Consider the following 15,213-nt stretch of genomic DNA (forward strand, 5'->3'; position numbering starts at 1 on the left):
CAGATTGAAATCAGAACTTGAGAAAGTACATTTAAAAATGTTGTACTGTTTTGTCATTGAACAGGTTAGCTAATATTGTCCCTCCCTCCCTTCAGCCACTTAAGCCCTCCATCCTGTCATTTACAACATGCAGTCTTTCCCACCTTAACCTGTCACCTGACCTTCACCTGCCAGCAGCCCAGCAAAGCAGCACATATGCCAGGCCCTTTCCCCAGTTATTAGCCAAATTGTTAATGTTGACATTGCATTAAAGGCAATTTTTGATCCTGTAATTTTTTTCTGTGCAAGAAAATAAATAAATTAAGAATGAACATTTATTTATACTTTTTTTAAAATATAAATCATATTTAATTTAAAATAATATAATATAATTTAATTTAATTTAATTTAATTTAATATATTTTTTAAATAATGTTTATAGAGCAGCAGCAATGTTTAAAATAACAAAGAAATAATGTCTCCCTGGGGAAGAAAAGAGACATTTTAATACAGACCAAAGTTCCAACTGAATAGAAAACAATAGCCATTCATCAACCATCACTCATTCATCCTTGCTGGTGATGTGAAGGCATTCACTTGTTGGACAGGTACAAGGAGGAGGGCCTGGTTGGTCTTTCTCTTGATATCCACAAGACCTTGGCAAACCTTTATAGGTTAAACAATCCCATGCAGTTAGCTTTTGTTTTTAACTGTATAATACAAAGAACATATTTTCTCTGTGCCAATCTGATCAATCTAAATACACAGTGATTGGATTTCAGCAGCTTTTTGTAAGTTCATCACTAAGTTGTGTGTAAAGTCCTTGCTGCAGTAAGTTTTTAGTACCAAGCTTGTGATTTACTAGATACGGTTTCACCATTAAAACTTTAGTAATGTCAGTTGCAAGGAAAACTATGTAGCACTGTGCAATCAAAAGCAGCAGGCTATGAAAACAGAAAGTCACTGTGCATCACAAGCTGTAACAGAAGTACTACAGCTTTAGGGGGCCTAGCAAAATATTAAACTTAACTTCCAATCCTCTATGAATATATGTATTAATTAACTAATTTATTTATGTATTTATGGCATATAGCATACATGGACAGATATGTGTTTCAGAGTTAGTAGTATTCATGCAGTTTAGAATGAGAAACTACATGATGTGGCCTGCTGGAAAGTCACTTAGCTTGAGCTTATTAGCATAATATATTGTAATGTTTGTAGACATTATGTGTTAATGTTATGAAATGTAGGCCTAATTTAAAATCACATCATGAATCATTCAGAAAAAATTTTTGATCAAGTCTGAGGTCAAATACTTTGACCATATTTCATATTACCTCCTTTAAGCTCTCTCGGGTCAGGTATTAGCTAACATTGTCAGTTAGCTAATTCAGTTAGCTTCTGTTATGGCAGTGAGCAAGTGTAAATATTTAACAACAATGTATCACGTAAGAATCAGTTTCTGTAGTGCAACCAATTTTAATTTAGTGATGCGTAGGTCTACATTTCCACTTAAAGACTTACAAATAAATAACTTACGGTGCAGCTGATGTTCTGATTCAGAACCAGGTTCCCCCATTAACAAGTTCTTCTGTATTTTGTTCCTTCGCTCGAGCAGCAGAAAGCCTGCTGACGAGCCTCTATACAGTAGAATAAGACCACGTCTGTGTCTAACTTTCTGCCCTCAGTTGTAGTTTATCATTTTGTCGTTTCAGTGGTGGATCATTTTAAGAAAGCATTTGGAATATGTGGACAGAAAACCTTGAGACATGTAAACACAGTTGTTGTGATTTATCTGTGTGAGTGTGAATCAGAGTTCACATGTGCTCTTCTCGCTTTGCTGTGATGGGATGAATTTCTGACGGATTATAGAGGAGCATGAATCCAGGTCAGCAGGCCGACAGAGATAACAGGATATCACAGAGAAACACCGAGCATCGATAGCTGTTTTATCCCATTGATGAAGCATTTACTGACTCAGTTAAACTCTGCTGTTACAGGTCAACAAATGAGATCAGGAGGTCACTGGGTTTTTATACACTGTTATGAGTTTTAAAGAATCCCTTTTGTCCACGGAAGATGGAAAATACCTGGCAGTGTGGGGCTGCGAGATGAGCTTTTATGGCCTCATTCAGAGCGAAAGAGGAAGGTCAAACGGTCACACTCTGTGTGTATTACACAGATAAAGGACAACCGCACAAGTTATGTTCGTTTTTTTTCTTCTTATGTGAATCTCCACAGACAGAGATTTATGTTAGCTGTTGAAAAGCCAAACTGGAGCTTTTCAAACTAAATTGTACAACTGTAGATTAAAGAATATTGGCATTTCCAAAGTGTATAGAGAACAAAGTAGTACAATAGACAATTGACAATAGACAAAGGAAAATAGTAGAAACAAAGAGAATTATGAAATAACCTTGGATATCAACCAAATTTGGTATGACAGCGTCAAGAAAATACAATATTAAAACGTGATTATTGAAGTTCCACGGAATATTTTGGCTAATTTGGTCTGTCTGAGTAAAAAAAAAAAAAAACTATATAAAAAACACTATCCGATAAAGTTTTTAAATGTGTGATGTATTTAGTTTCAACTCGACTGTGAAATATCACCTTACATTCTGTTAGTTGTTATCTGGTAAACTGGCTGCTGCTGGTGGATTCAGAATGTTAGCTGTTACTGCGTCCTGATTGCCCCCCCCCCCCCCCCCTTGTGTTCTAAATGGGGCCGATATAAAAATCTATAAATGACTGGAGGTTAAGTTGTCCTGAGGCAGAAAGCAGTCGAAAGCTGATCCAACATGACTCTCTCTGGTCAGGTTAAAAGCTTTAACTGGATCAGACTGATGTCTATACTTTCAAATCTGGATCAGCAGGTTCAGGCCTCGCTGGAAGACATACGGTACATATGCTAAATTTCATGATAATAGGAGGCCGTCATAAATATAAATGACCATGAATACAATACAACTTTTCAAAGCATTTTTTACCAAATATAATATTTGATCTTAACTTATCAATAGGTCAAAAGATTGAATCTCTATTTTTGGAACAAAACAGCAACACTCTTTCAACAAGAGCTGCAACAAATAGTTAGTATCATTATCTTTCATATACTGTTTAGTCAGAAAGACTAGTTTCTCAGAATCCAAGACTTTTGTCCAACAATCCAAAACCACGTTGTAAAAGAAAGAAAAGCAGCACATTTTCACAATATGTGATTAAATTACTGTAACAATTGTTCAATCATCAAAATTGTTGGCTAGAAATAATCTGTGGATTGACTAATCAATAATAATTTCATCACAAATTAAAAAATAATTTACTAATCTGTTTACCAAAATACGACATATCATCAGGATATGTGGGATTAATCTCCATTTCTCAAGTAGTAAATTCAATATTTTTTTAAACACAGTAGTTCTGAAATTATTATCGATCAATTATTCAAATAAATAAAAAAGAAAACTGTAACTATTAGGATACTTGATTAATGAAATAATATTCTCCAGCTCCCGCCTTTAAAATGTTATGTTTCGAATAGCATTGTACAAATTATACAACTTTAATTTTGATGAAATTATGCACAGTTGTCAGGTTGTTTAATGTGCACACCCAGATAATCAAACACAAAGAAAATAAATAATATCAGTGACTTTTTCACTGGATTTCTGTAGTGATACAGGATTAGTGCAGTATAATAAAGGACTCGTACATGTACTGTATGCAGTGCTTACACAGTACAAGTACATGGAGAAGGTTTTGTGCATTGACACAAACCTTTCAATTAAAGTGTGAGAAATATTTCCGCTGAGCCTTTATCGGTTTTCTACAGCGTGCAGAGGAGAATATTGAATTTATTTTTCCAACTGCAAAGACAAACTCTGCATGAAGGCCACGCTCAATATAACACACTGAGAAAGTGTGTATGTGAGAGATGTGTGTTTCACTGTCACACACACATACACAGAGATGGAGGCAGTTACATACCATTCCACAGACTGCAGAGTGTCTGCAGGATTACGTAGAGCCGTTACACTTTCAGTGTGTCCTGCTCTGTGACACACAGGCAGACCAATGACAGCAACAACTCCAACATGTTTGATGAGGTCCACTCAGAGGCTTTCAGTCTGTTAACATGGATATTATCATCGGTTTATACTTGATGAAGTCTGTTTCCATTAGTTTCACGTGAGTTCCATATGCAAAGACCTGAAACTTGTTGCTGATAGATAATCCATCACAGTCAACATAAAGTCACCTTTCAGTTATAAGTGTGGATTGAAAAGTCTATACTGCACTACCAGGCAACAATACCTGAACTCTGACAGAAAAAAAAACAGACATGACGTTCATTGTGATGGTTTAGGTATTTGCAGAGATCTGTATTTTAAATGAATGGATGAGATAGTGAATGCATGAGAAAGGATAACACTTATCTATACAGCACACATATGTGAGTAGTTACTAAGAACTAATCAGGAACAACGTTAATTAAGTCGTTTGTGATTAACTCCAGATGGACTACACAATACAGAATGATGATGTTCCTTATTCGTTACTCTAACATGGCAGGAACTATGTAATGAGAGTAAACTGTAAGTGTCACGGGGATGACAGTAGGCACTGATGAAGTGATTAACATGACAAAAGACATCGGGATGTCTCGGTTAAACCAATGCTAAATTGATTCAAAGGTGAAAGCGAGAAACATCCAGGTTACACATGTAGGCTGTGTGAATCAGAATTGTCTAAGTCGACACTGTGTGGGTCGGTGCCTCCAATACTCAGATATTCGTTTTAGTTCCTTTGATTGTCATCTGGGATGTAAAAACATCAGAGCGTCCACTGGGCAGTGACACGAGACAACATGGTAGTGGTACCAGATGTTAGTTCAGCCATTCCCACTACAGTAACATTCACCGCTGGAGTTAAGAGCATCGGTGCAGCAAGCACATTGTGTACAAATCTTGCTGCGCTCCTTGTGTATACCTCTTCTCTATTTCCATTACATGTTGTTCACTCATTACAAATTAAGACCAGGTTTTTGAATATATAGCTTGGAATGCTGTTCTCTTGTGTAGTTCTGTGACGCAAAACAATCCAAAGGCTGATGCTGATGATCTGACAACATGGGGTTTGAATTATGATTTCATTTTAGCAAGGTTTAGGGAGCAGCTCTTAATAAAACCAGTGTTTCAACAGTATTTAAATAACTGTACTTCAGCGCATAGTTAGGATCTGCTTCACACTGAAACATTGTAATGAAGTTGAAACAATATGTTATCTAGACAAAAAAACTTTTATTTTTTGCCTGGGTTTAAGAAAAAGAGGAGACGTTTCTTAAAGGCTGTCTGTTGCTGTGTTAAGCTGAAAGTTTTTCTCTGGCAATGATAGGAAGGCTGTTATTGTGAGTTGTTTATGTATAAAGAGTTACCACACACATAATTAGGCAGGGTATTATAGAGCTCACAGTTGTGTAACATGTTTTTCTTTTTTTTTACTTTCAGATTTACGAGCAGGACGACCTTTCGGAGCAGATGGCCAGTCTAGAAGGGCTGATGAAGCAGCTCAATGCTATTACCGGCTCCGCCTTCTAACCTCTGATACCGCTGCCCTGCCCAGCCCCAGCCAGGGACCACTGTGGAACCCGTCTTCAAGCCTTGATGTCACCTGCTGTCCATATGTTTAGGGTGGCAACATGTCAATCGGGGTTTGAAGATGCCTCTGTGGAATCGGACCTCTTTCTGTGCTGGGTTGAGTTTGTTTGGTTTGTACTGGTCTTGGCTAGTGTCTACTGTTTGGGACCGGGATAGGATGGAAGGGAATCAAACAAAGGATAAACACTACAGCAGCACAGCATCAACTCCAAAAACAGGACAAAGTTAGAGGGGCTTTTTTAGGAGTTCAAGCTGAAACCCTTCTAGACTCTTCAACCTCAAACACAAAACCAGAAAAACCCAATGCCTAGCACCTCGGCTTGATTACGCAGGATGGTGGGATTTTCACAAAAAAAAGACAAAGTCCTAAAATCCCTCCTGTTTCTCTTCTTTTTGGTATTTATTAGCGTCCTTTTCTGCTGAGTTGTACACAACTCAGTTACTGTGACTGTACCTCACTTATTTTTCATGATTGCTGTTAAAAATATTCCTTTTGTCTTTTGTTTGGGTATTCCAACTGTGTGCAATTACAGGATGAGTATATGGTTTGAAAATGCCACCAGAACCTACAGTAAGAACTAGAAAACACACACAAAACACACACCAAGTGTCACCAAAATGTTCTTTTTGTCACCGGGGTCTGAGGTCAAGGTGATCCTCTCCGGGAGTTTTTTGCATTTTTTTCTCAATATCTCTCTTTTTCCTATCTCAATCAAAACAGTATGATTTCACTGAACCAACCATCACCCATAACCCATGCAGCCCTTCCACCTCTGGATTCTGAGGTCTAAAAGAAGGAATAAAGGGATAGAAACAAGTGTGAGAAGCTACTAGAGCGGTCTGGATCGCCTGATTGGGATCCAGCTGACTCTACTCTTACAGGACTGTATAGAAACCTCTATAGGCCCACAGTATGTTGTTGCTCTTGACCAAGCCTTTACTCTCCCTAACTAAGACAAACTCAAATCTTTACCTACAAGAACTTGTGCCAAATTATCATCTTGGAAAACTTATTGTAACGTATTTTGTTTTTGTTCCTTGTTCAAGGCTGTCTAAGTCCCAACCAAGTCAATGAAAAGCAGTAAGCTGATCTGTGTTAAAGCAGTGTTATAAGAAATCTGGATTTGGATTGGTAGCACCCATCATGGACTTATGAAGCTTGGCTTTGGATAATACGTAGTGATTGGTTCTTTTGAGAAATGTGTTCATATTTGGTCTTAACACCTCGTTCACAATTTGTCACGTTGCACTGTATGAATGTCACATTCAGTGCATCACGTTGCCCCCTGCTGGTTGGAATACTACTACTACTACTACTACTACTACTACTACTACTAATAATAATAATAATAATAATAATAATAATAATAATAATAATAATAATAATAATAATAATAATAATAATAGAACGATCACAGTCTGCGAAATGGAAAGAAGTTAACTGAAGACTGTGTGCTTTTGGAACACCTGTGTATGTGTTCATAAAAGACAGTAACATTTTGCATGCACAGTCATTGAAGCAAGATTATAGTATAAAAATATATATATTTGGAGCACCGACAAAACACAATGTTGTCGTGAGAAAGAGAAATTGAATTCATACAAAAATAAGAAGACTGCTATCCCTGTTTTCTTGAGAAAACAAAGAAATAGAAAATAATTAATTGTGAAGGAGGTGTTACAAGAATCAAGTTCTTAGTGGAATTATTATCATTTGTATTATTATTGAGATTAGAGATGGTAGTGGGCAGCAGATGATGGTGATAACGAGTCATCTTTACCGTTTATTTGAATGAATTCATATTTATTTTTTACAAGAAAAACACACATGTACCTCTGTCGACCTTGATCGCCCATATGGGAAAATTGCTAAATCGCCAGCTTCACTTTGAGTTTACTTCAGGGCGTTCCGTTTTATACAAAAAAATCTGAAAATAATTAAGAAAAACATACACACAAATAACGCATATTCCGCAAAGTATATTTTTACATTCGCTGTCCTGTCAGACCTGTGTTTTTTAAATCAGGTTTTATCAAACACACTTCCACAGAGAGCTACTTTTGAGGTCATGAGCCACTATGAAAATTGATAACCTATAGCCTTTGAATGCATCAAAAGAAGTTACATGTTATTAAAAATGAAATGATTAACTGGAATGGAGAGAATCTGTTGCGCCGTTTTTAGTTATATTTTAAAAAGTGGAATGAGGAACAAAGCTTATAGTGTCATGGTTTCAGGATGACCTCAGAGAGCATCCGCCTTTTACTTATTTAAAACAACTAGATTTGTATTGACAGCAGGAAAGAACAATCAGATTTTCAGAATTAGTGTGAGAATGAAAGGGCTTTGATATTTTTTGGGAGTATGCAGATAGACAGCAGCTTAAAATGATTCACTAATCAGCTGAGAGGAAAAAAACATGCCATCAGTATGCTCCATATTTGACTGTGTAACCCCAGTCACCATATTGTAATTGTCAGACCTTTATCTTTCTGTGATGAAAGGAAAAAGCCTGAGGGAGACGGAGGCAGAGAAGGTGAATTGATATTCAGAGGTGGTTTGTATGTGCGAGCTAGGACACGAAGGAATCAGGCCGAGAATTCATTATAAAGCTGTTTCAAATATTATGATTCAAGCTCACGCTCGCTGGGCTGTTACGACTATGGGGAAAAGTCTCGCGGATGGAGGGGATGGAAAGGTAACGTCTCTACAGAACGAGCATGGGATGAAAGGTGAACGAACGCAGGCAAGCGGGCAGTGCGGGGATCAAACTCATCAGCGTGTTCTGGGAGATACATCCAGTCTGAGCCCAGTGCTTTCATACTTTTTCAAGTCGCACTTCTTTTCCTCCTCCAGAAAGCAGAGCAGCAGACACATGGAATGAAGCGACGCTGCCAGCCAGACTGAAATTTGATTTAAAGAAAGAAAATCTGATTATAACAGTAAATTCAAAATTAAATGGCCTGTTACAGTGTCAACAGGAGAAAGAAAGATGAAAGCAGAGGAAATTATCAGAGTTAAAGGGTCATACTGGTACACCTTTCAGCCCATTAAATATAATTGTAGGCTGTAACTGATCATTTTCTAAATCATCCATCGCTTCATAGATTGATTTCTTGCTTCCCGCCAGCCATTTGTTTATTTCATTTATATGAAAATAAACCTGCGGAGACTTTAAATTCAATAAGCCGGGCTCCAGGCATTGTATAGCTGTACATAAACACTCAATGGTGCAAATCATAGCTTTGTAGGGGGGAGGAATGGGTAGGAAAATGTTGACAGGAATTACAGTCTCATCATCAGATTACCTGACACTTCCTGCAATATATATTCCAACATTGTCAACAGGAACTGAAGGTCATGTTGTGCAGCTGACAGCATGGAATCTTTCCTAAACTCTCCCTGTTTGTGAGTCTGAAGAAACTCCTGACATCTTAGATTGGACAGTTTCCTGCATAACCACAGTCCACTATGTTCTTCGTAAATGAGCCCTGAGTCAGGCTGGATCCAAATTCTATTAATCTGGTCGAAAAAGGTCCTGTTAGATTATGGTGAGTCTCAGGTCTGTGTGTCAATATGCCTAATAGCCTATTGTACTCTCTATCTGCTTGTATGGGCGTATGGATGTCGGGTTCCCTCATGAGAAACTCTAGTTTCAAATGTGAAATGAATCTTAAAACTGATGGGAGATTTAGAAAATGATCAGCAGTATAAACAGTTTTGTTTAGTGAGCTAAAACATGACAGTTTGGTCCAGTTTACATTACATGGGCCTTTTGCCATGACACAATAAGGCTTTGCAGGTATTAGCACGTCTAAACACGTTTTAAAACAGTGAGGTCACATTTAATTGAATCAAGATTGTTATTAGATGTCATTACCCTGCATTTAATTGTTTTTACTTTTAAGCATTTTCATAATTTGAATGGAGATTTTAATTAACTGTTCACCTTAGTAGTCATTCGTCAAGACATCTGATTAAAATACACAAGGCCTTCTCGCTCATAAACACCAGCTCACAGTCTCTGGATACCACTAACAAGCTATTAATCATGATGCATTTACTCTTGCCAGTTTTTGTTGCCGTTGAGATACATAGGACATCTTACGTGCCTTTACTTTTCACCGTTATCTTTCTTTTTCTGTATTTAGTGATTTTGTTTGAAGTCTTTGTGAAATGTTAAAATGTGCTCTGTGTTATGTTAATTTGTTCCTCCAGCACAGCCGACACACAGGAAACAGATGAGACGTTCTGCTCTGCTGAGGGTTTTTCCCCAAAAGCACTGTGTCCTTTTTAAACAGAGAGAATTAAGAGAAGATGGGTTATTTTACTTCAGTGGCACAGATGCAGCATTCTAGCAGCTGTCTGGAAACAGGCACATCAGACATCCTCCATGTAGTGATGACTAAACGGATGGATTGTCCTGGACCTGAATTATTACAAATCAGATCCACAACAGCCAGTGTGTCCATCAAACTGTCCGCAGGCTCTCCATAAGTCTCACACTATAAAGAAAACCAAAACCAAAACATCCATCCTCATAAATCATTTAGTCTCAGATTCAACCTAACAAATCTATTTTTATTCAGACAACAATGAGTCGGTTAAGTGAGATTCTTTCACTTATTCTTAATTCATTTGATGTCTTTTTTGTCTTTTTTGTTTGACAAAACTGTGATTTTTCTTTCTCAAAAACCAAGCAATACCTGCAATATTTTTTTATTATTACCCAATATAGTAACATTAAATGGATCTTGCACAAGCTATAACTAGCAGCAGATTCTGCTTGTTCAGTTAAAGCCAGGAGAAGCAGGAATGTGTTTCTGTGTAGACATGCAGCAGTTTGTGTCTGTGCCACTGAGGGAACACTTTTGCATACTTTTTCATTATAATTTATTTGCCAGACAGTGGCACGATGTAACATTCATCTGCGTCCTCTATTGTTCGAATTTAAACCCCTGAACACAAGCCAATCCTGCGGCACCAAAGACCAGCCCATAGCAGACGCGTTGTTCTTGACCTGCTTTTCATCACACTCATTAAATATGACTTATAACTTACGTTATTGTATTGCATTTCCTACTCATGTCCACTCATTTCTAGTGTGAAAATCAAATGAGTTGGAACCTACCGTATTACCACACAACATAACCTTGACAAGAATAATGCAGATGTTGACTGGTAGATGAGCTCAGTTCATTTTAATAGAAATGACTGAAATCACTGGCTGCTCGAAGGGAAGTGACTTAATCTGAAAATTGATGGTATGATTGGGAAATTATAAAGTACAAGTATGTGATTTGAAGTTAATGGACTGATACATCCAAAAATACTAGTATGCATCTTCAGCTGATCCCAGAACAGTGACATAATGATCGTCCTCCCAAGAGGAAATTATTATGTTAAGTTATTAAACTGTCAACTTTATCATCCAGTGCAAGTAAAATACAAAATATCCATTTTCATTTTGATCCACTCATCCATGAGGAGAAAAAATGGCCTTTAATACTGGAAAGTAAAAGGAAACTAGAAGATCTATTTGATCACAACAGACATTGTGTATTTTTTCCCCGTTAAACTTAACACAGGGAATGACGAACCAAACCCTTTGTTTCCGTGTCGATACAAAGGCTTCTCTTCCACAGTCTGGCCTCGAGCAGCCACACGTTTGTTTCTTCTTCTTTTTTCTTGTTGCCTCTACATGTGTATTTTACTGTGGAGAAAAGCGTAGCTGCAGCAGAACTACATTACAGAACCCTGCTTTTTTACAGTGTACAGTTCCACTAGAGTAGTAGTAACTTTTTTTATAACCAAACTTAATATATAATTAGTATTATTACTTTTTTTCGAGTGCTCTTTAAAATTATTATTTATAACCTTGTGATATTTCTGCAATTGTAAATTTAGTTTAGCAAAGAACAAAATAAAAAAGGACTGAAGTTTTTGTTTTGTTTTTTCCTTTTCATTTGTTGCCTTAAACGGTTTCCGTACTTTTTTTAATAATATTGTAGAAAAATTATTTACATTTCTTAATGAAACATTTAACCAAACAGGGTCACTCTGAGGACACACAGTCACCACAATTTTGTTTATTTTCAGTCTAAAATATGTAGATCGATACCATCTATGCAGTTATCATTTCTAACTATAACCTGTACATAATGACAGACATGTTCCTGGGGTCTGTGATGTTTTCAACACACGAGTAGTTGAACAGATCAAGTGTAGTTCACTTTTGTAGAATCCTGTTTAAGATAGATATTCGTCACAGCCACCTTTTAGTCAACATGTTAGTAAAAGATGATTTGTAGGTAATAGATTGCAACATGCAGAAACACACCAGGATGGGCCAATCTGTGCAGGCTTGTGAACTCGTCCTGTGGTGGCTGTGTGAATCTCAGAAACACCAACCAGACCTGTTAAGGTGGAAACTGGAGAGGCTTTGCTATGGCATTTCAAAGGGAAACTCAACTTCATTAACTTCTTTCTTTGGGTGTGTCACTCCTGTGTGGGAACCATTGACGATCAAAAAGGGACAAATTACATGATCAAAAAAGACCACGTGAATTTTGGTCAGGGATGTGTTCACTTTAAAAGTGGCCTGATTTTGGTGTGAAACGGACTCAGTCTGCAGTAACAGTGACAATTTCAGGCCGACGGCTTTCTAAAGAGAGAAAGAAATAATGGGGGTAGAAAAAAAGTAAAAAATTATTTGGACCTCATCTCATCGGGGTGAAAGGGGCCAAATTAAAACGGCCCTTATCTCTTCTCACACAGACAATTATTCCATTTCCTGAACATCATTGTTTGACAGAGGAGCTGACAGAAGGAGTTCTCTGAGTAAATACAGTTTGACTTCGCCCTTTAAAAAAAAGTCCAATCCCCGAGTCATTATAACCAAATTAGCTTAGTGACTGCAATATAAGAGTGTACATTTTATTAATTCTCGTGAGAGGGATGATGATGATGATGATGATGATGATGATGATAATGATGATGATGATGATGCTGCGAAGTTTCTATCCACAATGTTGTATACAATTGCTGGTTTTGTAATGCACTGTAGAACAGTCCCATGGTCCTTTTTTATAGAAATGTTATTTCAATGGTGCATTTTTTTTTGGTTTGATAAATAAAGTTTTGATACAAAAGAAAACACACAGTTTTACTAGTATTTGTGTTATTACTCAGTGTTTTTAGTATTTGCGTGACAAGGAAGAGCAAAGGAACCAGATGCATGCACAGACCAGTGCAGTTAACATTTCAGCTACACCACAATCCCATTTTAATGTGTTCTGTATGTGTTCGGCTATTCATTGTTCAAGGCTAGTTGGCCGGTCCTTTCAAAAGACACATATACAGATTTATTTGAAGGAGTACATTGATTGTAAGGAACAAAACATTTACTGGGAGCAAGCCTACTCAAGTTCAAAACAACCACACAGATGCCTCCCATATAATGCATTTGCGAGTTGCGAGGTGGGGGACCCCCTGGCCACCCAATGGCGGCGCCACTGAAAATCAGGGAAGTAGTTTTTCCGTAATCCTGCTGATAGACAAACAGACAAACTGGGTCAAACACATTACTTCCTTGGCGGAGGTAATTATATGATAAATCTCCACTAATTACCATTGATTCTCTAATAAAAGCCGGTATTCATATAGAGTCACAAACAAAGGCCAAGTAAAGAACGTTGAAGAAATGTGGATAAAGCTCTTATATCCTTGGAAAGTGATTCCAGGTCATCTTTATACATCTTGATTTTTGGTTTAATCTAATATTAGAATGAAATTGAATAGAATCAGGTAGTTTAGCATTTTGCAGCCCTGATTTATGGTTATTACACACAAACTATTCTACTATAAGTAGATTGTATTTTTGAAACATCAACCTCTATTACTTCATTATTATCAGATACCCCATTAATGTCACCATCTTACCATTTTAAAATCCAAATGTTGCTCTAATATGCAGTAACCATTTTATTGTTAGTATTAGCACCAGCCTCTACAGCAGGGGTGTCCAAACTATGGCCCCGTGTGTCAGCCCGCAGCAAATTCTAAAAGTATAATAGAATATGGCCCAGATAGAAACTTGCGCTTGAATGTATTGTACTTCTTAGTTCTAACACAGAAACACAGTTTTGACTTGTCAGCTAACTTAAAACATCAAGTGTCAGATAAAGTTTGTGCCTTTGATTTTTACTCGATTGCATGTGATGAGAGCACAGATGAGACAGACACCGCACAGATGTTCATTTTGTTTGCGGGGAGTTGACGATAACCTTTGCGTTACGGAAGAGCTGCTTGGTTTTAGGAGTCTAAAGGGCACAACATAATTCGGGCACAAGGACTTTACCGCAGAGAATTTCAAGCTTTCCTGTCTGATGTCGATGCTGAATACGGGGACGTACTCCACAGTTCTGATGTGCGCTGGCTGAGACGCAGCTCCGTGCTGCAGCGGTTTTATTCTCTGCGATCAGAAATGAACATGTTTTTGAAAGAGAAGGACCAACCTCTTCATGAGCTGTGTGAAGTAAATTACTCCTGATTGTATTAATCCACACTTGAAAGACTATCATATGTATTTGTCTACCTCAATCAATATGTATTTCTGCACTATGAATGTATTTCTGCACTATTATGCATTTTCTGCACTGTATGTATTAAAAGCACAATACTGTATGTATTACGAACATAATATTGACTGTAAACACAATAGGAACATTTCCCCTTTAAGAGAACAGGTTAACAACCATCACTTCCTGACTCTGCTGACGGAGGAGCGTGATGGCGGCAACGGCTACCAATGAGGAGAAGGTCAACGCTACTCCATGTGTTAGATGCGATGTTTTACAACTGTTTGTTCACACTTGAGCGGAGCCGTGAGACAGCAACCTGGGGGTTTCTTAGCCATTCAGTCTGTGGAAACGGTGATGTGATTGGTGTCCTCAGCTGAGAGTCTTTTCTATGTTTGACTTATAACGTTAATAAATATATCGATTTAACTAGAAGACTGTTGTTTTGATTCGACATTTAAGCTCCGAGTTCTTCATCTTTTCCCTCAACAGCTGAGTGACCCTCCATGTTTGGCAGACCTGGCATTTTTAGTTGATCTTACTGGTCATCTCAACATTGAACAAGAGCCTACTGCGCACATGAAAGTATTCTGTTTGAAGCTCCGTCTCTTTGAGACACAACTACGGAACTTCAATGTTGCGCACTTCCCCACGCTGTCCAAAATCAAATGTGCTTTTCCAAAGGCCAACCTTTCTGATAAAAAGGGGAAATGTGTCTGTGACATAATTCCGTCAGGGCTTCCAAGATTTTTCTATCACTCCCTGAGGAATGCAAAAGAAGTTTAAGAGTGTCTGCAACTAGAACTTATATATAATATTTATATACGATAATTCCCTGAAGAATCAACATCAGCTTAGAAGCTGGAGAGCTTCTTCTTCTTTCCTCTGATGAGACGCCACACACAAAGAATGATGAGTCTGTTCGGCTCATATATGTGAGCAAAAGCAGATTGAGAACCAAAATGAGCGACAGCATCTCTGTGATGTCCTT

The 15,213-nt window shown here is 37.6% G+C and overlaps 1 protein-coding gene across 1 annotated transcript in view; it reads left to right on the forward strand.

Moving 5' to 3' along the window:
- The window catches only part of dcc (DCC netrin 1 receptor), a 279,414-nt gene extending 266,621 nt beyond the window's left edge, over positions 1-12,793 (forward strand). Inside the window, exon 29 of the mRNA XM_029444368.1 lies at positions 5,493-12,793. Coding sequence (XP_029300228.1) covers positions 5,493-5,582 — 90 coding nt within the window. The 3' untranslated portion in view covers positions 5,583-12,793. The remainder of the gene's footprint in view (positions 1-5,492) is intronic.
- The last annotated feature ends 2,420 nt before the right edge of the window (positions 12,794-15,213 follow it).

Source organism: Cottoperca gobio, chromosome 12 (assembly GCF_900634415.1).
Source record: "Cottoperca gobio chromosome 12, fCotGob3.1, whole genome shotgun sequence".
NCBI lineage: Eukaryota > Metazoa > Chordata > Actinopteri > Perciformes > Bovichtidae > Cottoperca > Cottoperca gobio.